General features: G+C 43.3%; 2 protein-coding genes across 10 annotated transcripts; both read right to left on the bottom strand.

The window, feature by feature from the left end:
* Window positions 1-148: 148 nt before the first annotated feature.
* On the bottom strand, window positions 149-19,192 carry sipa1 (signal-induced proliferation-associated 1). Of its 8 annotated transcripts, none has more exons than XM_088398699.1 (17): window positions 19,124-19,192; window positions 18,727-18,899; window positions 9,268-10,716; window positions 9,079-9,203; window positions 8,809-8,997; window positions 8,473-8,647; window positions 8,179-8,282; window positions 7,665-7,822; window positions 6,889-7,495; window positions 5,932-6,206; window positions 5,482-5,850; window positions 5,149-5,275; window positions 4,937-5,066; window positions 3,888-3,986; window positions 3,577-3,637; window positions 3,201-3,279; window positions 149-2,276 (listed from the first exon to the last, which is right to left on the bottom strand). In XM_088398699.1, the coding sequence occupies exons 3-17, from the start codon at window positions 10,388-10,390 to the stop codon at window positions 2,133-2,135; spliced, it is 3,765 nt and encodes a 1,254-aa protein (XP_088254825.1). In that variant the 5' UTR covers window positions 10,391-10,716; window positions 18,727-18,899; window positions 19,124-19,192; the 3' UTR covers window positions 149-2,132. The 8 variants fall into 8 exon arrangements, 6 of the variants coding, with proteins under 6 accessions (XP_088254825.1, XP_088254824.1, XP_088254823.1 ...); XM_088398698.1 differs by having other exon boundaries at window positions 19,003-19,146; XR_015863063.1 differs by lacking the exon at window positions 19,124-19,192 and adding an exon at window positions 4,353-4,447 and having other exon boundaries at window positions 2,130-2,276; window positions 3,138-3,279; window positions 18,727-19,102.
* A 2,553-nt stretch (window positions 19,193-21,745) lies between these two features.
* LOC148386022 (histone acetyltransferase KAT5-like) lies at window positions 21,746-27,716 on the bottom strand. Of its 2 annotated transcripts, XM_088399530.1 has the most exons (14): window positions 27,614-27,715; window positions 27,467-27,533; window positions 26,798-26,866; window positions 26,583-26,719; window positions 26,053-26,121; window positions 25,562-25,732; window positions 25,410-25,484; window positions 24,476-24,538; window positions 23,937-24,275; window positions 23,711-23,851; window positions 23,545-23,638; window positions 23,321-23,480; window positions 23,149-23,230; window positions 21,746-22,838 (listed from the first exon to the last, which is right to left on the bottom strand). In XM_088399530.1, the coding sequence occupies exons 1-14, from the start codon at window positions 27,641-27,643 to the stop codon at window positions 22,704-22,706; spliced, it is 1,632 nt and encodes a 543-aa protein (XP_088255656.1). In that variant the 5' UTR covers window positions 27,644-27,715; the 3' UTR covers window positions 21,746-22,703. The 2 variants fall into 2 exon arrangements, with proteins under 2 accessions (XP_088255656.1, XP_088255657.1); XM_088399531.1 differs by lacking the exon at window positions 24,476-24,538 and having other exon boundaries at window positions 27,614-27,716.
* Between the last annotated feature and the right edge of the window lie 11 nt (window positions 27,717-27,727).

Raw genomic sequence — 27,727 nt, 5'->3', positions numbered from 1 at the left:
AATGTTTTATATGGCGGTGTCTTGCTGTATTGTGAACATGACAGCAGCTTAAGTTACTTCTTATTGTGTCTTTAAAAATCAATGGATTTATTTTTAAACACAATACCCGTAATTGAGCATTGAGAAAAAAATAGGACATTCAACCTGATTGCAATGCATCATCAATTAAGCACCCATTTCCACTTTAATTCAGGTTTACAAATCCTACAGTTGTCTGATTGCTTCACTTACAACATTTTGTTGTGAAGCCTCAGCAACCCCCACGCATCATCATCAGAATCATCTCAAATCTGTTTTGCTCACACATCAGATCAGATGTTAAGATTTTCATCTGCAACCAAAACCTCAAGTCAGTGCAAGCATGGGACAAAGAAATGAGAAAAGTGAGCTGGCTAAACATACATGAAATTTTCAGGTAGGCACAAAGTCAGAGAACTCGTACTTTGACCGTCCTTGCTCGTTAAGGCGTACCTAATATTGTTTAAGACCTTGTGAAAGCTAGAATATGAGCTTTACAGATATGATTTGATCACTGCTGGCTTCCTACGATAATACAAAGTCACATTTCAAACCAAGCACGCCTTGCCCCTCTCTGCTTGTTCACATTTTGCTTCCGATCAGCTTCCCTCAAGTTTCAACTGCGACAATAAAATCCACATTTGCATGATTAATAAGTTACATTTTGACGCACACACATACACATACGGAGGGGAAGTTTGGATGTTGCTTGGCACATTCTCATGCTTCACCGACCTCTCACAATCTAAACAACAATACGAGACACAGTTCTTCTCACACCGATAGTTCAGTCCAGAGGCTTCAGCATGTCCACAAGATCTGTATAACAGGAGCTGTACAAAGCATCCTCACATACGGATAATCATTATTAGATTCATCATTAAATCTCTATATACTGTATCTTAATATGCTGGTACCAGGTATTCACAGTGACTCTAAAATAAAATTACAAGAGAAAACTTTGTACACCAAACAAGGGCATTGAGAGTCTAAGTAAATGTTGGAAACGTAATTGATAAAAGGATCTTGATTCTGAGCTGCCTGGGCGTTAGTTGGCACTGAGGAAAACCAGTCAGTCTCTTTTTTTTAAACACATCATGTTGGCGGTGGGCCCACATAAACAAAAAAAAAAAAAGTGAGGTAAGATAGAGCACAAGCAGAAAAAATCAAATCCAATATGTGCCTCTGTCCAGTGCTGATTTTACCCAAAAAGTGCAAAGAATCTAGAAAGAAAAAAAAAAAAAAAAAGAAGTTTGGAAGATTTCCTCTCACTGCTACCACTTAAAGGCCAGCCAGCAGTCACAAACCATTGTATTCTAGTTTGATATTTGTTTCATTGACACAAAATCTATCAAAGCTGCCGTTTGGTGCGCCGAGGCCAGTAGGAGGAGAACTTCTACAGTATGGCTGCTACAATATTAAGTGAGGTTCGAGGAAAACAAGTTGTGGAAGGAAGCTGTTCTTTCCTGCCATTGTGTGTCTTCAAGGGAGGCTGACCCCCTTTTTCAGGCTCATCTTATTTGTCCTCATATGTGCAGGTTTCCCTCTTTTTAATTACTCAAGGGATTATTAGCAGCATCCCTTTCTAAAACTTGAGTACAGTACTACTAAGAAGCAAGAGATTGGCATTCTAGAGGGGCCTTCAATTGGCCCCCTTTTCCTCAGATTTTTTAAACACACCTTCCACACTATAATGTAACACTACTCATCACATTTAACACACGCTACACGCACACACAGTGTACATGTGATTCTATAAGCTGTCTGTGTACACTTTTGGTCAATTTTCAGATAAACATGCTCTCAGTCGTAACTTCAAATGGAAGTGCTGATCAGCCCAGCTAGTCAAGTATTTGAAGCAAAGTACAGTAAGAGATGCGCACACGCACCCACACATAAAGAGATCTCTCGGGCATAGCAGAATAACAGCAGCCAGAAGTACACACTTGCAAGGGAATGTCATTACTTTTCAGAGTCCATTTGCATACACCTTCACCAGCAGGCAAGTCCAGTCGGAGGATGTGGACGTGCGTCAGGGGGACGGATCAGATCACACGCACATCGTTCTGCTGATTGTTGTTTGCCGCAGGAGCATTTAGAGGAGGCGGTGTGCGCTAACTGGGTTTGTTGACGTTGCACAGCAGCTCGGTGACTTTGATGAGGCGTGCTACCGTGCTCTGCGACTCCTCCTGCAGCCGCTGGTTGTTCTGCCGCAGGCTCTGCACTTCGGCCTGCAGCACCGCCTTGTCCTCCTTCTCCTGAAAGACACGGGCACACAAACAAAAACAAAAGGCCAACTCTCAGATCGCTGCGTGTGGCAGGAACAAAAAGGGGGAGGGAGGTGGAGGGAGGGTGGGGATGGGGGTTGTGGTCAAATGTGTGTCAGTGAATGACAGCTTGAAATATGAGGCATTGCAGATTACAAGCTATAAAATTACAATTCTCAAACAAATAATACCCAACCACCTAATAATAATACTAATAATAATAATAATAATAATAATAATAATAATAATAATAATAATAATAATAATATAATAATAATAATAATAATAATGCATCAGATCAATGGTTTCGAAAGTCACCCATAAAATGAGTCACAATTGAAAAGAGTCACAGTTGCTGTCCCAGTCAAGAGCTTTTATAAATAACTTTTCATATAAATTATAGGGAGGAATAAAAGTTTTGTACACACACATCGAGTAGACACAAATTCTGTACAGTATTGACAATTCTCAATGCAAGGCAACTTTGTGTTCAAAGTATTTTCGTCAAGCAGCGTTTTGCTGCAAGAAAAAAAGTCCACAATAAACTTTCTGGCGCAGCACATACAATTTTCCACACAATTTTCTACATGCACATAACATGGACTACGTTCAACCAAGTGTAAAAGCAAAACTACTGATTACAGCCTTCAGTGGTATTTAAATAACAACAGGAGTGGCAGCAGATTCACCCAAGCGTAGAACATTTGACAGTACTAGTGAAAAAAAAAACAGTGTTTGAATTTCATCTCTGCACTGAGTTGGCTGCCTCTATAGTAAAGGTAGTTGCATTGCTGGGAGGCCTTGAACATGTAAACAAGACACAAAATCACCTAGCACAACGTTTGTTCCCACCTGCTGAATCTCCTGTGCAATTCAGTGGAAATGCTAAAAGAGCCAAGATGAAAATCAAAGCACCTTTTGCAGGTCATCCTGCAGCTTCTTCAGCATGGCCTCCAGTTGTGACACTTTCTCCTCAAGGTAGCCTGGAGAGTCACTGCAGCACACAAGAGCAGTGACACAAGTCATACATTTGCTTATGTAACATGGGCTCATCGTTGGGTAAACATGGGTTCATCGTTGGGTACATGCTAGCTGCATGCTGTGAGTGCTTTAGGACTAACGCTTTGTCGCCCTCTTTTGGTAATAATACATAGTTACAAATCCCTTTTATGTAGACTGGTCAGTTATTTGTGGATTTTTGCTTTTTGAGGCAGGGCTTGCATGGTCCCCCTGGATCTTTATGGAGATAAGATATTAGGACAGCATTTGTTGCACAGCAACCGTGACCCACCTTTCCTTTGTGTTGAACTTGCCATCCGTGTCAGCTCCCGATTGGTCTCCAGCTTTACGATCTGTGACAAGAGAAAGATTAAATCATATCACACTTACTGAAACAGCATCCAGTGAGCTGTTTTCTCAGCAAAATTGATTTTTGTATTTTTTATTTTAGTAGGTCTTTACAGGTTGTATGTCTTCCATTTGCCATTCCCTTATTTTTTTTAACGACCATAACCACAAATCAGTGAAGACGGGTATGCCATTAGCTTCCCTCCTGATGATTATTTGACATTCACATCATTGCACGGTTAAATAGCTGCTCACCCTCGCGTGACAGCGCCTCCAGGATGCTGCGGCAGGCTGTGGCCAGGTCAGCGATGGACTGCCACTCTTCTTCGGTGGAATCCGTCGTCTCGGAGAGAACTGAGAGCAAGATTTTAAGATGAGTGCAGCCGCAGTGTGAAATACTTTTTAATATAATGCATCTGGGGCAGGAGAACACTGCGACAGCACTTTGCAGACACTCTCATTTTGGATTGAAAGTTTTTTGGGGAAAAAAGGTCGCCACGAGGTGGTGCTGTTGTGTTAAGGCTGATTGGATTTAGCTGAACTGCTTGATGCTTCTGCAGATGTTTTAGTCTAGACTGCATGTAGGGCAATTCTTTTTTTGCTCGTGTAAATGGGAAATGAGGACTTTGATAATCAAGTACAGACGTGAGAATGATTATTTAGGGTATCGCCATTATAGCTGGCCAAAAACAATCCTAATTGCCATAATTGATAAGGTACCTTGTGATCCGACAGAAGGCAAACTAATCCATTGGTTTTATTGATGGCCTCCTCACATATGATCATAAATCTGCGGAGTGGGTGTCCAGTCATGGCTGTTAAATGGTGAGGTTGATAGTCTCAGAGGAGGCACAGCAGATGGCATTAGGAGTGTCTTGTACTAAAACTCCACCCCTCCCACCACCCATCTGTCCCCCTTTTCATCACAGCCCTGGCAGGGGGTGGCAGCAGAGCAAGGGGTGATATTAGATTAGCGGAAAAAGGGGGCAGGATGGATGGATGGAAGGAAGGATGGGCGGAAGGACAAAGGGGATGCAGTGGGGAGCAGAGGGACGATCATGAAAAGAGCGGTTTAACACAGAAAGGATATGGGGGGAGGAAAAGGCATTTGAAGCACAAATCAAGCAGAGATGATTTTGAATTGTTTCATTGGAGCAGCTTTGTTCAACAATGTTTTTTTAAAATGTTTGCAGAAAATATATATTTTTTAAATACAGCTGTCTGATGAATTTGTGCATATGTGCCTAATGTTGTGCCCAATGAGTGTGTATGTGGCTTCCATTAATCAGCTTTGCAAGTCTTACTCTTAGTGATGGAGTTGTGAAGACTTAAGGCTCGTGAGTTCCTCTCAGCTCGGTCCACGCATGACAACCTCGAGGAGGACAGAGACGATTCGCTCGCTGAAGCTTTCTCATCACCAAAGTCGCCAATGAACTGGGAGGCAAAGAGAGATTTAAAAGGCGAGCACCGGTATTGAACAGAATCTAAATCATGCCCTTGCGTGTTGCTACATCACCTGCTCGTCCTCCAGGGCAAATTTGGGCTTGGCTGCCAGTATTAGATCGGGCGTGTTATCTATCAGCTCGCCGACATTTTCGTAGATGTGGCGGTTCTCTTTCAAGGCCACGTTGTCATAAATGTGTCTGTAAGAAAGATGAAGACGGCATGAGAGGGAGAAAAACAAAAACAAAGCAAATCTGCTGTTAAATCTTGGTGACATTTATATCCACTGCAGATGTCAAAGCTCAAGAGAATTCAAACCACTCAAACAAGTAATCCGCAGGATTGCATTCTGTGTGCTGTTCTTATCTAACACACCGCAAAGCACTTGTTTGTCTCACTAACTCACCCCTCGGATGTTTGGCTGTAGGATGAATGCCTCTCTAAAGAGAAGCTGCGTGTGAGCTGCGAGCACTCCTGCTCCTGAGTGGACGTTTGGTCCTGCAGGGAGGTGGCCCGTAACAAGGGCAGGCTTGGTGGCACTAGGAGTGAGTCCGGGTCATCTCTCTCACTTTGCCCTTGATGCTCTTCTGCCCCGTCGCCTTCCACCTGGACCTCGGCTGCGTCCGCCTCATTAACGCTATCCTCCTTAGGCTGCTTGTCCCCGTCTTCCTCTTTTATCTCCCGCTCATCAAGCACCCAGGCCTCACCGGAATGGTCCTCGCCAGGCTTACACTCAGCATCCTTGATGGCTTTCTGGTACAGCTCAGAGAAGCTCCTAAAGAACATTAAGAAATCGAATCAGAGTTTCTCCTACTTAATATATTACATTCCCTGTTCACTCAGCAGCTTCTCCCACCTGCGGGGTTTCCCGTTCTCGTCTGGCGGGATGACGGTGATGTGGATCTTGTGCGCCGTGCGGAGCAGCCTGCTCCTCTCTTCCGTGCTGAGGTGGACCAGGGAGTGGCCGCATAGGCGCACCACGCGAGCCCACAGCTGCAGCCCGCCGCTCTCGGCATAGCAGAACCGCTGCAGCTCTGTCACAAATCCCTCCTCGTTCATCAGAAAGCCAGGCTGGCCCACGCCGTCACGGAGCGGGGTGACCTCCAGGGCCTCACACCCCCGAGTAACCAACTGCAGATGAGGGGAGGATGAAGACTTAAATGCATGGCCAAAAGCGGTTTATAGACCGAAATGATGATTAAAAGTTAAGACTAATGGTCATTATGACACTGTAGAAATTGCCCAACGGTGTGAATGTGAGTGTGACTCTGCATATATGTGCCCTTGCCCAAAGTCAGCCGGGATGGGCTCAAGCTCATCTGTCACTCTGTGCAGGATTAGCAGCAACAAGAGGAATGGAAGGATGACGATGATTAAGATTTTTTTTTCATCGCTTCAATGCTACTTGAAAGACAGTAAAGGGAAAATATGGAAGCCGGTTGCAAGAAACTGGTGGCCTTGAGAAAAGACACTAAAGTTCCAATAAGTTTTGTGTGGGACATACAGTACAAACTCCACTCCACTAACTATAGTGAGGCACACAGGTGGAGCTAAGATATTTTTTCCTTGGAGGGGCCATGGTGGTGGTGGGAGGGGCAAGGATATCTCAGTGGGTTCACAAAAACAACAAAAAAAACCTCATTCTTCATAAAACGTTGATAAAGAGATGTATAGCCAAAAGTCAATGATCTGGTCTCCTATCTCTGCCACCAGTGAGTCATCAAAGGTCAATTTCAAAGATTCAATTGAGTCACCATTCCTTGTCCGATAAAGTGTTACAGAAGTAATGAATGACAAGGTAATGATCACCCACCTCCAGTCTCTGCACCACCTCTTTTAAATCCTCAGTCTGGCTCTCCATCACGCTAATGGACACGGACTCGCCGCGCTCATAGAAGATGTCCAAGCATGGCCCGCCATCTTTTGTTTGGACCATTGCTTTCCATCCGATGACGTCCCTGCAGGAGCAGTTAAACACCACCCTGCGCGTGCACCTCTCGATGAGCACCACCGACTCGGCCGAGATGCCCAGCAGACAGGGCAGCTTGTACTCTGCCGCCTCGCCCTCCTCCCCGCTGTCCACCATGACAGCCCACACCAGCGCCCCGGCACTGTGCAGCTCCGCCCCTTTGGCGCCCTTCAACTTGTCTTTGCGCTTGCCTCCCAGGGAGAGCAGCGGGAACTTAGTGGAGGAGTCGATAGGCGTTGTGGTCACATAGTTCTCAGCTAAGTCCTTCAGGTATTCTTGTCGTGTGCGGGTGGCCATGGAGCGGAACTTTTCAGACTTTTCTGCGGCGTTCTCAGCATTGACTGCCTTGGCCAGGAGGAAGTCTCGGAAGGCTGGCGAGCGAGGGAAGAGAGCGCCCTTGGGGAAGAGCGGCCCAAATAATGGCATGTCTTTAGAGCGTGTCACAGCCACCCTGAGAGGGAAAGAGAAAAAGACGATTGACAGATTAAGACAGGTAGCGTTTCGTATTTGTCTTGTTTGCCTTTGAGAAGTTTGAGAGCGCACCTCCTCAGGTTTACAAATGTGAAAGTGGGCTTGACATGGTTTTGCAACACAGACGCATTCAAGGCATCGCCGCAAACCTGTAATAGGTGTTGTCCGTGCAGGCCTCGTGAACTTGAACGATAATGAAGACGTGTTGGAAGTGGGAGCGGATGGATTTTGGCGTGAAGGGCAACGCGCCCGGCTCCTGGAACACAATGGTTACAATGTCGTTGCCGATGTGGCGCTTCCTCAGCAACTACAAAATGATGGAAAGTGGAATTGTTAGACAAACACACCACACATACATTGAGTCACCAATCACTTTGACTTTTTAAGGCAACTTCAAATCGAGAGCTAAAATTTACAATTGTCACCCCAACAGCTACAAATAGATCGCAATACATTTACAGTACTTGCAACTCCCCATAAATACACTTGCACAATCAAATATGATTTTATGCAGAAACTGAATTAAACATAAAAAATGATTATGAGACCAATGGTTGACGCTGTCAGTGAAGTATTAATTGACAGACAAAGATCATTTTTGTGCTTGTAGTTTGCATTGATGTATTTTTGGAGTAACTAGCAGTGTTGGCGTGTTAATTTTACCTGTTGAGTGTTGTTGGCTGTGTAGGGAAGCATGGTGGACACATGGAACATAATCTCATAGTCCTGGTAGCGTGTGTACAGCGAATGAGTCCCCGTCGAGTCAGCTGTAAAAGAAAACAGGAACATGTCATGCAACGAAGTCGCAACATTATGTCTTTTCAGCCACGTGCAATTGCGAACCCGCAGTGACAGCTATTTTGCAAAAAGGAGTCAAATGATGAGTTCAGTGATCTCAGGCTTACACGGCTATACGTCCTGAAACAAAACGTGAGTGTGGTGAGCGTTTTCACTCACTCTTGTTGTCCAGCTGAGCTCGGTATTTCTCCCAGCCCTTCAGTCGCACACGATCACCCAGCAGATCCAGAAACTCCTCAAATGCCGGACCGGAGCTCTCGTTGTTGTACATGTCCTCCTCGGAGCTCTGACCACCTCGGCAGTACATAATGCCGACCTTTCGCTGAAAATTTAGCTAGACAAAATAAAAAAGAGAGAAAGGTTCGTGATAAACATGGTTATTGTTTTTTTTTTTTGCAAAGAATGTCATCTTTTTGTTGAGTGTGAATCAAATAAGTTCAAGAAACCAAGAGCTCTGATTCCAAATAGTAGTGGGGGTCCTTAGCTGGCACTTACCCCCTGTTCATCCAGCTTGAGCAAGGTATCACGGACCTTGGGGGAGTTTGATGCCAAGCGAAGGCAGTGCAGGTTGAGTTCGGGCATGATGAACTCCAGCAGCCGCTTGGGAGACAAACCTCGAGGGGTCGTGTGACGGGCGGCTGAGGGAACAGACTCTTCCAAGATGGAGCCTCGCAGTGTCTTCATCTGAGGAAAGGATTCAATCCAGGACAAAAGTTCAATCAATGGGGTCTCTGCACATTGAGCACAAAAGAGTTTGATGTTGACCTCTGTGGTGCGAAAGATGATTCTGTAGTTGTACTGAGCTCCACTGGTGCCTTCCTTTTCCTCTCTGCGGAAACTGATGGCCACTGGCCCGAGACGATCATCCATTCCAAAGAAATTCTGATGTTCTGGAATAAGAATACACACATTCAGTGGTATGCACTTACTGGCCACAACATTGAAGTTTCTTACCTTTCATGTAGAAATATTTGCGATAATAATGTGCCCCCAGATCTGCGTGTTCGATGAAATAGTTGCTTTTGCCCTGCTGCTGGATGTGACTTTCCCTGGGCTCCTCCAGGACTGACGCCGCATCGTTGGGGGTTCGCGGGCTCAGCCATAGCCCCCGTCTGGCCTGGGATCGGCCCAGGCCCAGACCCAAGCCCACCTGCTCCTCTCCGCCCGTCTCATTCCGAAAGTGGGGGCAGCTGAGGAGCAGCTCGTTGTCGTTGCCGTCCCCTTCATCCAGCAGCAGCGACTGCTCGGGGTCATCCATGCCGCCGTTGCCCACGCCGCCCAGTGCAGGGGAGGAGGGCGTGCCCTGGGAGAGGGGCCGCATCTGGGAGGCAGCAGAGGCCCCTGAGGTGATATTCTTTTTGCGTCCAATGCTGTCTCTGTTGGTGGCTGCCTCTGTGAGGTCAAAGAGGATGCTCTGAACATCATAGTGGGCAAAGTTCCTCACCCAAGCACCACCCCCGATGATATCATAAGCACCTGGCTGAGGGATTTGAGGGGGCACAGGTTTGGACTTCTTACTGAGACCTTCAGGCTTGGGCGGCTTTGCGGGTTTTGGGGAGTCCCCCGTGACAGAAGACAACCCTCGGAAGAAGCCGTCAGGTTCCGGCGGGTTGCCTTGGAGTCCTAAAAGCAGGAAGGGGTCTTTAAAGCGGAGGGCATTTGGGCTAAGGGGCCCTTGGTTTGCAGTTCCTGCATCCTGGACTTGAGTCTGTCTCTCCAGTGAGGAGAGACTGCCATATTCCCTGTGTAGCAGCGCCCCAGAGTCTCCCTGAGCTCCCACGCCCACCTTCTCGCCAACTGCCCGAGTAGCTTTGCCTCCAGCCTTCCCTCCAGAGTCCAAGTCCCCTAAAGTCACATCGCTGTTGCTCCTCTGCATGATGTGGCCCCGGCCCACCGCACGAAGGGTCAGGCCCGCCCGACTTGGGGTCAGGTTGTCTCCATCTGACCCATCTCCCTCCCTCCTGGGTGGCCACTCCACTACGCCCGCCTCCCGTTTTGGATCAAAATTGACGGCCGCAACAGGTGGCCGCACGTTCTGGCGCCGGAACTTGCGTACAAAAAGGTCGTCGGATTGCATGTTGCCAGGGAAATGACCTCCAACCCAATGATGTGATCACCAATATGAACCAGATGTGAAGTGTGAACCTCTACTCAGCGAACATTACTGTAAGTCCCGCTTCAAATCACTTGAAATGGTCTCAACTGTACACGCAGAGTGTGAATGATGAAGCAATGCGAATGTAGTAGAGGTTCAACCGGGTGATCGGCAGGGAGTTTTGGGAGTGATCCGGGAGTTGCAAGCTGCCGCTTCCTGCGGACTGAGGTGGACCATCACTGTGGCCTGATTCTTCTTCCTCTTCGACAAGGCCCTGTCTGCACCCCCAACATGGTATTTTTCAGCACCTACAAAAAAACAAACATTTTCAATATATTTCATCATTTAAGTCTGGATGTGTTTGATTGTGTTGTTTTGCTCTTGCAGTTCAATTTTTAAAACTCTAGCAAAGTATCTCTAAATAGCTCCATGAGCCTCAGTACAACCAGCCCATGAAAGCACAGCCACAATAGACAGTCTTAGTAGTGGGTGGGGCGGGGGTGTCTTCCTGACTCACTGGCAACATACAATAGAAGGACACTGTCTTTCACATTTGCTCTCACAAAAACAGACTGCTACTTTTGTAATTATTTACAACTATGCATTTAAAGGAATAATAATTCAATTGTGATAAATAAGTTGTCTTTTGAAGTCCTAAGATAATGGGTAGATAAGATAATTTTTTTTGTCTCTCGTGTCTGACGTCAATTGCCTAAGGCTGAAATCTGTCGCTGCTGTTGGTAGCGTGAGGCTTCTTCCTGTCAAGCTTTTTCACATGCATCTCAGCTCTTGCTCTTGCATCCTGAAGAGCAGGTGCAGTGGCATGCGAAGAAGAGTTCAAAGAACACACGCCACAGTGGTCTACACTCTGCTCTCTTGTCTGCTTCCTGTCCTAGTTCAAATGAATACAGAGGAAGCTTTACATTTTGCAAAGAGGCGTTTACAAACAACAAAATACAGAAGTTGTGTAACGTGTCACAATGGGCGGTTTGAGCCGCACGGCAAGATATGCTAATGCACCCACTGCCAGAATTTTCATGCATGCTACTAATGAGAAAACTGAGCAGGAAGTGTTGCTGACTGCACATTGTGTGCCTGGTCCATGTGGTCTGTTGATTCACATCGTCTGACTCAGCATTCGGGCAGCCGCAGCTTTGTGTCGTGTGACTTTTGAGTGGTTAGTAACGTCGGCGTGGGACACTTGCGCCATGTGATTGTCTGGTGACCAGTTCAGGGTATATTTTGCTGAGATAGACTTAGCTATAGAAAGTCCAAAACACAGGTCGGATGGCTACTTACGCAAGTTGTGACAGAGCATGTGTGACACAGAATGACAATGGGCCAAATAGTAGATTTTGGCACAAGCAAAAGTAGTAGCGTCATAATCACCAAGTGAGGTCAGTGGTGCAAAATCTATTTGAGCTGACGAGCATGTCAAACATCAATTTGACTGCTCGTAACTGTCACATTCTTCATGTTGTTCCAACAACTAAAACTGGTGCAGCTACCCCCCTACACACACACAACATTGAAGCTGTCTTTGACACAGAACATATGCCAACGTTTTTAAGACCCCCCAACTCATCCCTTAAATCAGCGCTTGTTTCCATGACAACCTGTCCCATGCCAGGTCTAAATGTGGTATGCTGTCCAACAGGACTTGGTGATTATGCCACATCACCCTCACTGTTTGAAATGAGCCCTCTGTTTATTCAGATGACCAAAACAGATGAACCTTTCTCCTTTAGCAAAGAAAGAATAAAAATTCCAAATTTAAGCTGAATGCTTTAACACCTACAGTACATGACAGTAATAAATGCATATCCCACCTTATTTTTTTATTCAGATGAATTATCAAAGCAAGATGGCCACACTCTTACATTCATTTATCCAGGGTAGTGTTTTGGGGTTTTTTTTCTCAAAAGCACAACATCACCTTTTTAACCTTTATGGACAAGCATGTGACACATGAAGTTCAATGTCAAGAGGAACTGTACAGTGTACTTCTTTTCTATATTCATGTATGATCTTCTGAAAGAAGTTTTGCAATTTAAATTGTTTATTATAAAAGAACAATCGTACACTGAGAAAAATATCATTGAAGATGAATACTCAGCCTAATGTTTCCCTAGATATTACCCAGTGAGCAGTGCAGCATGAGTCAGTCTGGCTTTAACCAATATAAACGGATCAATGAATGATAGCAGGAACGGCTGAGTGGCAATAAAAAATAACTTAAGGACATTATGGGAATAAACAGTAAATGCATTTTGAAAGGCTCTCAATACTACAAGCTACAAGTGGTGCCTGCTTAGGCTGCTTCTGAGAACGATGTATGGAATGTGGCTATAACTACAATTACCACTGATGTTATTGTTTTTATGACGCAAACTAATAATTAGAGATTGCACTTTCCAGCCTGGGAAGAAATTCTTGCAGCTGATGTGCTCATTAGCGAACAGCACTATATACGTATAGTGATGATCGATTATAATAGCAGCGCACTCACGTTAGCTCGTCTCAGTCAGAGTGGTGGATGACCCCTCACACCATCAGAGCCACGAGTCTACAGCCAGATCAACATGAAGTCAACTCAATGCTTTTAAATAAACCAGAGGAGGAAGTGCACGAAAGAATGGTCAACTTCTTGATTCTGCCGCTTTAATCGGTTCACCTGCGCACTAAAGCGTGATCTAATACAAGAGGATAAAGATGACAACACCATCAGGATGCCTCAGTTGATGAAAAGTTATCTTTTTGCTCTCTGACAAACTCTTGAGAATATTTCATCCAAGATAGCAATGTCAATAACAGATGCACGTAGTGAAAAGAGACAGACCATGCATGCTGTTTTGGGGAAGTCATTGTCACTTGACATATTTTGCACACTGCAAACGTCCTGTGAAACAGGAAGAGATGACTGACATTTGAACCCAGAGAGGATGAGTGTCGTCATCATTTGTACTTAACGCTCGCACGACTTTAGCAGAGGGTCGTCGGGATGATTGTGCCGCGATCTAATCAGTTTCTCTGTGAATTCTTAGCATTCTTAACCACTTGACCAAAAGTTCAATGTCGGAGGTGTTCACGGTAGTAAAAAGCTGCCTCATCAGTTCGTGAGTCTAAAATAAGAGATTGATTGCTGGAAATGTAAAACCAACGCTCTTTATTGATCCAATGCAACACTCTTACATTAGATCCAGTTGCACCTCTGCATTGCCGCTCAACCTTTTCACACTGGCTGGCTCTGCTGGTGATGCTTTCAGATAAAGTAAAAGTGTATTAATGGGATGGTCTGATGGTCTAATTCAGTCCAAAGCTCCACCCCCACCACCCATCCCCTCCCTTCACAAGCCCCACCCTGTCCGAGTCACACTGCGGACAGTGAACTGGACTCCTTCCAAAAGCTGTTAAGTCGATTGCACTGCACTACTCTCGCATTTTTTCTGTTATGCCTTGGACAGGAAAGTATTTCAGCTGCTTTGGCCTGACAGTTTGCAAGGTTCAGTCTAAATAAGACACATGAACTCATCCAACCCACTGCACCTGAGAGTGAAAGATTTGAAAATATGACCAAATGATTTACTAAGCCAACCCCTAATCCTGGTGTCTCTTCTCATTTTTGATATGTTGGTGGAATCCAGAAACATGCAACACTGATAAAGGTGAAGACACTGGATTTTAGAAGCCTGTCATCTGCTATCCTCCAGAAACCAGGAAGTAACCTGCTGACTAAGAAACAAATGGATGAAGAAATATCAATATGATGCTTTTCATGACACTTTTGTTATCAAGGTCCTGCTGTCTATTTGATTTATAGTTAGTAAATTATTTATATCTCAAATAACTAAAACTATGGTGCCTAAGACTTGCAGGCAAGTACAGATTTTTACAAAATCTTGACATCTCATCAAATAAAAATGAAATGTAAACAATGTCTAATATATACGTCAATGTTATGGTGATACATGTGATTGGTTTCTAAGTTAGGGATTTGGAGAGGAACTAATTATTTTTTTAACTTGGGTCTTCAGCTGAAAGGTTTGGGAAACTGCATTACAGTAAATGCCTCATGCTTAAACTGACTAGAAGTTCATTTTTACATGAGACTTTCAGTAAGCTCTGGTGGAGTTTCAGTTCTGCCTGGCTAGAATTTGTTTGGGGTCGGGGTGACGTAAAGTGACAACTTCAATGAAAAAAAAACATGTCTCTCTGTCTGTCTGTGGATTTAAAAAAAGGATTTCAAAGCAAACGGAACTATAATCTAATGATATTTGCACAACAATGTGCATCGACATGATCGGCCAACCACTTGCATCAGCTAACATACAGTAGAAGGAAGCAAAGAAAAAGAAGCTCTTTCTATGGTACTGTGGATATTAATAACCAAGTTCCTCTTTAGAAAAAAAAAATCCAAGCTGAAAGCGGTGTTGAGTAAAAGCTATTGTTCCCATCGTGGCCTTCGCGCCGCATGCACTTCTATTGTTTGATATGTATTTGCCATGACATTAACATGGCGCTACCACTTCCTGTATGTTTCCAAATAAACTTTGTGGCAATTGTGTTATTTGGAATTTGGTGGGGAATGGCGTGATGTGATCAACTAGTGTAGCGACTAAATAGTGGCCATGGATGTTGTGCGCTGTCCTCATGGTGACAGAAAGGGCAGCTGTCCCTCTGTTGTGTGTGCCTGCGTGCGTGCGTGCGTGCGTGCGTGCGTGCGTGTGTGTGTGTGTGTGTGTGTGTGTGTGTTGGGGGCGTAGCTGATGAGCAAAAAAATGATGGAAAGAAACTCAGCCTTCATGACTACATCTATTATTCTGATTTTGAACGCTTCTGTTCTACTCATCATGCAGAGGAAAAGCACGACTAACACTTCGAGCGGAAAACACACCGAACGCCCGCCTTTGCTCCTTGTTTATACTCAAAAATGACAAGCCAGTTTTCATCTTCAAGTACTCACTCGTATGAGGAAATCAAGTTGTTTACTCTCTGTGAGTGTTGGGACTGACTGAATGTTTCATCATTAACTGATAAGTTGTTTTCACCTCCAAAAGGGGAAATTGGAGACTTCTTGTCCATTATGACAGCAGAGGGCTCAAATTGCTGTCATTATTTGAAGACACTGAATTCTTTGCCTCTGTGACTCTTTTGTTGACTTTCACAGGCAGTTCTTTTTTTCAGCCCTTGCCACAGAAATAGTGTAGCGCTGGACACAATATGCCCTCTAAAACTCAAATTACAACAAAATGAAGTCCATCGAGGAAATAGCACACTGCCATGACAAATTGAGTACCAAAACAGGATACTTAAGCAAATACTACTAAAGTGTCATCATTGCTTTTCTGTCCAAGACAAATCATTAACAATAAAACTGTAATATTCTGTCCTAATTTGCCCTTTATTAAAATAATTATCTAGGTGCAGAATGGATTTAGTGCAAACGCACACAATTAAGAGTCTTCCCAGAGGCTTAATCTTCGCTAACTGTGCACCTTCTGACCTAGATATAGCACTAGTTTGAATGCTAACAATGGTGCTGCGCAAAACGGCTTATTTTTCAATACACAGTTTAGGATTGGTTTGAAATGAATTGGAGTGCAAAGGAGATGCCCCTCCTTTGCTAACGGTGACACGTTTGTTTGGTGCAGCCAGACGGTGCAGCAGTGAAATGCATCTGCTCCAGCTGCTTTGTAAGTGACATCCTTTTGCACGGGAGAGAGGCAAGCGACTGCCTAATAGAGGCCCCCGCCCGTGCAATCTATTATTCTTACAAAAATGTATTTTTACATTGGTCTCTGGGCAGGATGTTTTGTGCCCTTTAGATTCAGCAGCTATTTGCAGGTGGTGATGTGCTCGCTTTCAATGGCTCTGAAAGGCCTTGAGTGCACTTCTCCTGTGTAATGGCAACTTGAACAATGAGAAGGACTGCCACCGCACGGCCTAATGCTCTAATGTGTGTACGCGGGACTATATCGAGAGGGACTTTGTGACGACAGACAATGGGCGGCTCTAGGAGACTTTTTCCAAAAATACTGAGGTTAAGAGGTATTTACATCAGCGTAAACACACTGCTTCCACGTGTTACATGTGCACATGTGATGCAAAACAAGAGGTGAATTAAAAAGGTTGCCTTTATGAAGGCCATAATGCTGCCACACACACACACACACACACACGCACACACGCACGCACGCACGCACGCACGCACACACACACACACACACACACACACACACACAGCTTCTGAATAAAACCGAATCTCCCCCTTGAGTTGCTCGTGCTTTCCCTTCTATTGCGTTTCTGTGCAACATTGCTGATTAATGACCGCAAACTATTTGTGCTGTTTTAGTAGTCACGGTGCTAATAGTACCAACCATTAGAGCAGAAGTTTATTTCCCCTGAGTGTGACTCACTTTTACTGCACATTGCTGCTGCCGCTGCTCATCACAGAGCACACCAATATTTGCAAAGAGCAAACAATAATGGATAGGGAAGATTGTTGGCAAAACTTCAAATAACACTCGACAGGGGCCTTAAGGGAATTTTGACACTCAAATGAAGTGCGCGGTTGGCCTCTAACAGTTTTGTAACTTCTTGAGAAGTGGCCATCTAGTGAGTAAAGTATGAAAATACGTCGTTAATTAACATGTTTATATTCAGGAAATAGCCAGGCACAGTTCAGTTATATTGAACTTTTTTAAACACAAAGCATTTGCATTTAATTTTAAGAAGCCTTTGTTTAAAAGCTTTCATTTAGGTACAATTTCTATTTCACGTTTATATGCAAAATGTTTACTGAATCATTATTTTGATTATCTGTTTTTAATTTGCCTAAACACTGTGTTGCTTTTCACACTTAAAAAGTTGACTGTTCGAAGTTTTGTCTGCCTGTTTGTGGTAGCTATAATTGGAAATCTCAATATGGGTCAAACAACTGCACTTCTCTCACGAGAATTTACCAACTTGCTGGGTAAAACAACCGCACGGTTAAGTCAGTTTTCCGGTAAAGTTGACTTTAGTTAGTCACTGTATGTTTTGTAAAAATTCCGATTTCTACTGGCCTGAATACAAAATCATACAAGAATACAGATTGCAATCAAAACCTACTAGACAAAAAAGGAAGTTGAAACCAATGATGCAAACCAAAAGAAAATGTAACTTGGAGTTAAAAAAGAAACTCATCGAATTCAAGTAACGCATACAACTGTTACAGTTCATCAACTCCACATCAGTGGGTTCTCAGCAACGTTATGTCAGTGCAAGCTTTGCATTACTCATGCTGATATCATTTACACCTTTAGTGAGTCCTTCTATCATCTCGGGGTAAAACAGCATTTTGTGGCTTAAAGCGTTCATGTCAACCACAATGAATAGCATGTAGCGCGGGGGGTGGGGGGGAGTGCGGCTCAATGTAAATTAAATGCCCCGTCCTTTGAGTGGCCTGGCTTATGTAAGTGACTGCTTCTGCTGCTGCTGCTGTTGTGTCTCTATTACTGCATGCTAGGTCCTCCATCCCTGCATCTTTCCTCCCTACAGCATCTATCCAAAAGCCCCGGGTCTTGCGCTCTCGCTCACACACATACACACTAGCCCCATCCGAAATTACAGAGTGCAGGAGGGTGGTGGTGATTGGGGCTGGGGGGGCTGACTGACTCCAGCATCCCTTATTCTCTGTGCCACCTTGAAAACAACACCCCAATTCATTTCACCGTCATTGTCTCTGCACGTCACGTGCAATGATATCACCACATCACCTTTCATGCGCACAAAAGCTTGCAAACCAAACGTGGCAACGTATTTTTTTTGTTCTTGTCTTTGGAAATTAGGATTAGCAGCCAAATCCTACTGCTTTTTTGTCCATGCATGTTCAGTTCATCTTGTCTGGCTGCCTCCCTCCATCCCCGCCTGCATCCACTCCTTGACTGTGTCATAGTGGGGGGCTTTTTTTAAGACAATTGGGGCCTCACAATAGAGAGACAGGGGAGATGGGGGTAGGTGGGGGAGGAGGAGGGCCAGTGATGAAATGCGACAAAGGTGGCTAACTGGGTTGAATCCCTCACTGCTGTGCAGTAATGACACACAAGGTGGCTTTCAGGGGGTGGGGGGCATCTTAGCTCACTCCAACGACAGTTAACACTACAAATGGAGGGACAAAAGATGTGATGACACGAGGTATTATTTCATCCCCCTCTTTGCCGGCTGAATTGTGTGCATGCCTCCACACACTCTACTTGTGTATGCACTTCCAAACGTTACGGTCAGAAAGAAGACAGGGCCGAAGCTGGACGTTGAGGAAAGAAAGGAAACCGTCTTACCTCCAACATTTCAGCTCCGCTCCACCCGGTCTCGTTTCATCCTCTTCCTCTCGGCCGACTCCCTCCCCTTCTCTCCCCATGGCAGCATTTTTCTGCTATCTATCTCCACGCTGGGGCTCGCTCACCTCCTTCACTTGGCTTAGTTCCTCCTGTCTCTTGCTCTCTTCCTCTGTCTGAAAATAAAAAAAGAGCAAACAATCATACACACTTCCCAATGTGTCTGTTTTCTGTTCGCTAAGTCAAGAGGCAGGTTGATGTCTGCTGTCTTCCTCCCACCCTCTCTCTCTCTCGCTTGTGCTCCATTCACATCACACTGAAGCCAACCCCCTCTTTCTCCTCCTCCTCTCTCTCTCTCTCTCACACACACACACACACGCATACACATGCACAAACACACTGCTTAGCCCCAGTCTCCTCCCCCCTCCTGGTCTCCTTGACAGAGCGAGGCAGCAGTGGTCAGCTGGAGCCCCCCAAAAAAATAAAAGAGCTCATAAACGGAAATTTGTGATTGGTGAGATATGAAAGGACTAAGTGATGTCACATTAATGTGACAACATGCACACGCACAGAGGTGACACGATGATGTAATGTTGTCACATCCTGCAGTCAGTAAAGCTTTTTTTTTTTTTTTTTTAAGTTGCGTATTTATGCAGCAATTCATTATGACACTTAACCAACATTTTACTTATATCTTCATTGCCTTCTCAAGAATTTGTTCGGAGTCCATGCTTGTTCATTTGCTGGCAGGATTACTCCAAACTTACACAAAACCTTGAAGACCGTGTTAAATTTAAGAGGGACTTTTTTTCCTTAACAAGAATCTTTAGCTTTTTTAGTCACTATCATATATTTTATATATCTTCCTAACAAAATGGTGGCATCAGGTGGGGATTTATGAAGGTGCTGATCTGTGCGCACAAGGGCCCATTTGCGTTTTCTCTGACATTTCTGGACAGACTAGATAAAGGCTCAAAATGGGGCAGAGTTGAGAATAGGGTGCATGTGTGTGTGAGAAAGAGACTGTTTGTTTGGAGCTCAGCTACCTCTGTGTACTCCTCAAACGTAGCGGCTGACATCATTGCAAACAATCAACCTGCTTATGGACAATTAGTGGACTGTACCCGGACCGGACAATGCGTTTTCTTGGCATCCATATTTGTAGCTGCATCTTCCTAAAAAAATAAAACAACATTAATAATCACACCTGTTAAGTTTGAAATAAACATTAAATATTATTCCATTGAGGAGGAGGGGGGGATACAGTGTCCCACACCCTCCTCTCCTTTAATTACTGTACGCAGTCCCACCGGTCAGACCATATGGTTGTTGTGGGCTAGCAGGTCAACAGCGCTGGTCAACTCTGAGCAGCGTGGGGGTTAAAGGAGTTTGGGGGCAGGGAGGGGAGTGTGTGGGAGGCCGTGTTGTCGGTGCAGTGAGTGTCATGAGCAGATAAGAACCATTTTAAAAAATAAAAACAGGCATGTGTTGATAGGAGCCAAAAAGTGCAAAACCATTCATGCCAAAGTATGGGTAAGAAATGCCAGGTTATGGTTACTAAAAAGTGAGCCCAAGATGAATAAATCATTGCAATTTTTATCACACTTAATGTGATCTGCACAACTCAACAGAATAATGTGATTGCACAAGTGTGTCTATGACTGCGATTGTGTTCAGAGTTAAACAATCACATTGAAACTTGGGCCCTTAGTTAAGGTGAAGGCAATTGTATGAACTGTTCCAAATCGCTGCGAGGAAAAATCGTTTTCCCTCAGCAACCTTAAATAATGGCAGGTGTGTGCTGAGTCCCATCCAACAAGAGTTTGAACATGATCGGTTGAGTCAGAGCAGTCACATCCTTATTATTGTGTGAGCGCCCCTGTGCAAACGTATTATCCCAGTTATTGATTTTTTTTCCCCTTCCAGTCTCAAAAACTATTTCAATTGAGTTATACAGCTTGTAGGTCACAATAATGGGGAAAAGGTCTGAAATGAATTACAACATCTTGGTCTAATCTTTTATCTCAAAACCCTGACAGACCCCGTCTTTGTATTTCAATTCAGTTCTTGTATTGGAGTTTATTAGATTGTGTAAATCTTAAAATAAGGCTTCAACTGAGTGTTTTTCCTGACAAGAGTTTTGGGCATGGTTTTACATAAAATGCCTAATACTAATCCTGGACGGACCCCAAGAGAAGCATAATATAATCCTGCAGCTGTCATAAATGAAAGACAGAATGCATTTACTAGATAAAATGAGTAGCGTTTGCTGAGGCCCAATATAAGCACTAAAGATGTTGCATGAGACGTCACGCGAGCCTCAGCCTTTCAAGGGCATTCTTGTTTAAGTGACATTTCGAGGAATAAATCTATCTAACAATAAACAACACGAGTAATTTGATTGCACACAAGCCATTTGGTGAACACGAATTCATCCGAGGCCGTATAAAAATTAGACGGAATTTGAAACTTAAATGATGAGTTACGTGACTTTTACCTGCTCGCTTTTGAATTTGATTCCAATGTTCCACTAAAATGTCACGGAAGACACATTTTGTATTGTTTGGACTTTGGCAAATACTTAAACACGGAATATTAAATGCAATACCGCTGGCTGGTGATAATTACGCAAATAGTGACGGGTAAGTCAACGCTATGATACTGCCCTCTGCTGGTCAATTGTCAGACTGCGATCACAAACGTGACAGATTCTATTTATTCTGGCACAAATATCACGCAAAATCACATTTTAAACCGTTCAAATGACGCTTGCTTTCATTTCTTCTTTCACACATAACCAATTGAAAACATCCGTCAAAAATAAGTGACTAAGTTTAAAATGGCAAAATACCTTATTTCTTAAAAAACATACTTTCCACTCGTTTCTATCAAACAACTGTGTTCCACGTGGATATACGGACAAACTCAACACCTTTTCCCACACGTACTAATATCTTATGACATATCTTCTCCTATTGTGCTGTTACTTTACGGCATGTAAAAAAAAAATTAGACAACGGCACACAAAATGTACATTAATCTTTAACAGTTCAAGATGGCTTGTATGATAGGTACAATCAATTCTGGTATGGAGTCACAAAACATGGAAGCAGTTTATCTTACTGTAAATTGAAAATGGATGATGACAATGGTTTAAGATGGATTTCACCAGCATTAGGGATGCATAAAAGATTGTTTTATCATTGTTGAAATATGATCTACCGACTATACACGCAATTTAAAATTCTGAAATCTTAATCCGAATTAAATCTAAAGTGTTAGTATAGTATTTCTGAGGAGTTTGATAACTCAGCTCATGAAATGAGTAACAGATTTCAACAGCCACCACAAGAGGGGCAATTGAGGGACATCAGGATTATCACTAAAATACATGAACATCAATTTTAAAACGTTTGCCAGGAGGATGCTTACTACACAACATAAGGTGTGGACACGACTTCGGCCCTGAACACATGGTGTAAAGTTCTAAAAGGTTCCAGGAGTTCTGGCACATGAACTCTGGAAACGGTAATGTGTGACACACAATAATACTACTGTACTTTCAACAAATGAACTTCAGGGAAAAGATGGATATTCAATTGATTAAAACATTTCCGTTGGGGGGGGGGTCCTACTATACTTAGAAGAAATCCGCTTCAGAGGGTTAGAACTTTTTGTTCAAATATGGCCCCACAAGAGATGTTGAGCATGTTTTAATTTGATGTACCCTATTCACCACCTTTCATAAATTGCACAGTTTTGTATGAAGTTGATCATGTACCCAGCAGGGGGAGTGTTGTAGGTTTTGCTGATGTCATTGTTCAAGAGTTCCAATATACAGTATTGAACAGATATTCACAATAAAAGCTTATGCAGTTTTTTTTTTTTTTTTAAAACTCCTGGGTTGGGAGGGGCGTCTGTATTGCAAAACCATTGTGATGCCAGCTTCATGCCTGCTGTCCAAATGATCCGAGGAGACTTCACCACTTGCCCCTCTTGCTCCAGTCCTTGGGCGTGAAATGAAGACATTTTGGATCTATGCGTGTGTGTCTCTTCTGCATGGCTCTTTCATGTCCATCTACAATGTCTTCTGACAGAGTCAGGATGTACTGGCCCTTCATTAGAAGAAACATAAATATGAAAAATTAGTCACTTTTTAGTCTGGAAGGGGGGACAAAGTCTTGCATCATGCGACAGATAGAATACTGAGTGAGATCAAGTATTCACAAAAGGCCCATGTTATCAAATATTGTTTGATTTGAAATATTTGTGGGATTACACCTTCACATTTTCAGAAAGCCAAAATTAAATCATAGTGATTGCTTCTTAAGTTGTAAGAAGAATAAAATCAGAAAATGTTTCCTGTGTGTTGTGAATCTAGTAACCTTTTACCTGGTACTTAGGGCAAATGGGATGCTCACTCACCTTATAATAGTTGATCAGGTTGAGGTACTGCAGTGTTGAAATGACATCTTCTTTCTTGACACTTGTGATCTCACTGATCTCACTGAGGGAAAATAAAAAAACACAAAAAAGAGGCAGTTGTGAAACTGTCCTTGACAATCAAAATGTTGACCAAATTCCAACGCTCATATACTTGATAGTGATCTGTGGCCTCTCGCCATTATCCGGTTTAAGGTCCATGAGAATCTCTAGAATGGTCTGCGACCAGTAGGAGCGATAAGACAACAGCCCGAGGTCCGAGAGGGGTTTCTCCGGCGTGCCCGTCTTTCCTTCAACCTTGGACAATTCGTAACCTGTAGGCCAGATGATGAGGTAAGGTTTTGGAGAACGTGCCAAACAAGCTCAAAGTACACTCACTAAACTCGATGAGAAGCTTCCCGTAACCTCGCCGCTGGTAAGGAGGCAACGTCAGGATACAAGCCACATTATAATCCTCAGTTGACTCCTTCTCCTGGGGAGGGAGGGGGACAGCTTATTAGAAGCGTATCCAGGTCGTTACAAGCTGACTGCACTTGTACAGTACCTTTGAGAAGTATCCCACTATGTGGAAGCCTTTGGAGTCATATTCTGTCATTACATAGAAGAGGAAAGGGTCCGTGTCATAGTACAGGGTTTTGTGGTCCAGGAAACACTTAGCAAGTAAACACAGGTTCTGGGAATAATTCTAAAAAAGAGACAGATGTATTTAATCAGAAATGTGAAAAACAGAAATAGAGTTGAAGGGCAAAACATTGAATGTGCAAACTAACTTTGTTTTTTCTGCCATCAATCTCAAAGAATGAGATAGTGCCTTTGCGGTAGATCTCATTACCCGGAGGATGTCTGAGGTTACATTTTGTCAAATGTCTCTGGAGACACTTGAGACTTTTGAGGTACTTGAGGCAGAATTCACAGAGGTAGAGAATGGGTAGCGACGTCAGTTCCTGCGGGTACGGGGAGAAGTACCACGGCTTCAGCCTGTGACGACCCAGTTCTATACACTCGATGTTTTTCATTCGGGTGACGATGTCGTCGTGGCTGCGGTCCGACACCAGACTGCCTGTCATGCGGGGTGCGGTCGGGATGCCATCAGAACTGTCCTGTGAATCCTAGGGACAAAAAAGATGATTTTTAGCATATCTGGTTTCAGGGATTTTGGTCCCAAAAATAAAAAGCTGACTCATCAAATGAAATACTGATGTTGGAATTTCTTTGAGCAACATGTAGAATCACAGTGGTTGTACATGTTCAGGGGACAGCATCATTTGGCAGCAACACACAAATTTCAAATACAGGAAATCAAACAGACCTCTGGTGGTGGTAGAAAGACACTGGCACTTTGAGGCTTGTTATACTGCAAAACCTTTATCATCTAGCAGAGAGAGAGACAAAAAAAAAAACGGGCTTTTGGAAACTAGAGGGGAATGTATTGATTTGTATTTTACACTTGCAACACTTTGGTTACTGGGTCGGATGGAAGTCAGTTTGTCAATCCAAAAGAATGTGTTATCAGGAGCAGGTCTGCATCCCGGATGAGGTGAGTGTGGATTGTTACTGGAAACTTCAGCGGACATGTTGGCATGAGGCTCGATTTAGGCAAGCTCCCAGGGTTTACCACCATACCATTTCACTTTGAAAATCTTGTTTTAGAGAATGATTACTATCAGAATGACCGTTAGTTCCATCATGAAAGTCAAAAACATAATTCAAGCAAAGACCAACATTTTTTTGGTAACAATGAGGTATACAAGAAGAACTCGTTTTTCAAAGTTTTACTTAGTATTTTCCCCTAATAACTTTTTGTGGAGGAATAGTTTTTAATTTTAGTCAAGTGTTCTAAACACTACAGCAATTTTGGGCTACTCTACCTGCCTGTATACGGATATACATGGTGAAAAAATATTCATATAGGCGCTAAGTGCGACCAAATTCTCAAGCATTTATAATTTGAATCATTTAAGTACAACTTTCAATCACTATTATCTTAAGTCATTACTAAAAGCAGCATTTTTTGTTTTCACAGGATTTGTGTAAAGCCATGTACAGAGAAACAGTTTAAACAAAAAAATAAAATCAAAATAAATAAACATCGGTCACCGTTTCACTAATACTTGCAAGGCATGCATAAAAAAAAATAATAAACAAGTGCATTTACGATAACACCTAGTTAAACTTAAAGACAACCAATGTGTGTGCAAAATGTCAGTGAACTATGAAAATGTAATCACAATCAAATTCCATACCTCGTCAGTGGGTCCACAATTAGCTTTCCGCTTCCTGCCGGGCTGAGAGGTGATGAGCCTTCGAGCGGTGCCATTCTTCAGAAATAACAAAGGTGTTATGCAAATTAAGATTGTATTAAAAAGACTTTCACAAAATGTGGACTGATCATTACTGTCGTGAGGGAGGAAATCTGGTCATGGTCTTCTCGGGTCTTGAAGGTGTTCGTCTCCCTCGCGGCGGGGTATACAGCTGCTGGAGACGCCTCGGTTGAAGTTGGCAGAGAGGGCACCGGGGGGGCTGGTGGAACCTGTGGTACCAGGGGGACCGGCTCCACTTTCCTCTTCTGCGATGAACAAGAGTTGTTACCACAGTCGGCTTCATTCGTGATCTACTGCGATGTGTGTTTAGGCAAACAGCCAGTGATTCAATGAGACCGTTGGCCCGTTTTAGGTGTACAACCTGCAGCTTACGTGAGCTGAGAATGAGTCGGACTCTAGGCCACAGCTTATTCAATCAGTAGTTTTGGTTATCTTTCGATTAAATGGAAATTGCACCTTATTTAAATCTGGTATTAAGAGCCGATAAAAACACGTCCCACCGGGTTAACATCAGGAATAAACAAGGGCTTTTGCTCTTTGGGTAATGGGTAAATTCAAGTTGTACCGGAGTGGGGAGAGTTTTGCCTCTGGAAGGAGCTGTGGCAGATTGTAGGTTGAGATCTAGACTCTTCCTCTGAATTGAACAGAAAGGAAGAGAAGCAGGTGGGGTTAACTGACATTTGTAAGGGCCGTGAGGTCATTACTCAGATGGACTGTGTACACAAAGTCCAACTGAGAGCTCTGTCTTCAAAAAAATAATTGGCTCTCCAAGGAGAAGGCCTCGTGAGATAGACATTTTATTCCTAAAATTGTAGTATTACAGGAACAGTCCATATTTCACGCCAAATAATTTAATTATACTTGAACATTAAATGCAATTTAACTGGACTGGTGAATTATTCGAGTGCCACAAGAGGGAGACTACGTAACACCAATGGTATGTGTGCCACTGTTTTGAGACTCACTGAACTTCATGACATTCCTTTAAAATCTGAATGGCCTAAATTTGAACATTGCTAAAAATATTGATGTGAAATATTTTCAGTTCTTTTTAGTGACAATTATTGTTCAATTCATGGAAAGATATCTACTCACCACTTCTCGTTCCGGTGAACTTGGGCGGGAGCCTGAAAGACCATTCTTGGTTGGAGTTTTTGCTTCCTTTTTTGGGAACTGGAGCTTTTTCATGTCCAGCCTATCTGATGTGACCCACTCATCCAGACGTTTGTTGACTTTCAACAAACATTTTATACAATTTAGCCATCTTAGTGGTTTTGGACAACAACAAAGATGTAGCAAACTATACTCACAGTCAATGTAGTGAACATAATAGAGTTTTCTTCCAGAGACTTCCTTCACACTTAAAATCTCAGCCAATGCTAGACAATAAAAAAGAAATTCAATTTAAAAAAAAAACATTCAATGAGTGAGTGTCATCTCGACAAATAAAGCGCAGTTTTTTAACAAATTAATCTAGTTAAAAAGGGTGTATTCTTTTTTTTTTGTTGGGGTGACATTCTGATAGACATTTTGTGGGGGGATACCACTGTTGTTATGCACATTGTTCTGTGTAAATTAATCCACTGACTGGATGGTACGAGTGTCAACAGGACAGTATTGCTAAAATTGATAGATATTAAAAATGTAAATATTATACTCTAGTTAAAAAAGTTAATACGAAATACCACCACAAACGTACAGACCAAACGACACATGATATCAACTTCTGTCAATTATAATATTCTAATCGTATGCAATTACCAATACTACCTTGCCAGGAGTCAGGTCTTCTTTTCTTTTTTTAAACAGAAAGGCTGTTAGAGTTAGCTAATTGAAACATAAGCTTGTTTATTATGTGCCGACTGTGTAGGGGTCATTACAGGTTTGTAACAACGGCCGGGGTGTCTTATAAACAACTGAGGTTAGCTAGTTAGCATTAGCTCGTTTAGCATTTAGAAAAACAAGCGAACAATGCTTACGCCACTCGTCTTCGTGTTCCTGGTTCTTACGGAGAACGGGAAGGCGGCAGCCCTCAACAATTTCAACCTGTCGGGGAAAATGGGTTTATTTACCTTTGGAAAGTGAGTGACGACTGAAAAATAACAGTACATCACTAGGATACCTACCGATGATCCGCTGTCAGCCATTTTCGTCATCTTTGCGAGCTGCAGCGGGGTGTTGTGGGAAAATGCCGGCCTACGTCAAGGTAACTAAACCAATCAGAAAATACTGCGACGGTA

This window comes from Syngnathus floridae, chromosome 15, assembly GCF_059516105.1.
Source record: "Syngnathus floridae isolate MCC-2025c chromosome 15, RoL_Sflo_1.0, whole genome shotgun sequence".
NCBI lineage: Eukaryota > Metazoa > Chordata > Actinopteri > Syngnathiformes > Syngnathidae > Syngnathus > Syngnathus floridae.
This window is presented reverse-complemented; position numbering and strand designations above follow the sequence as displayed.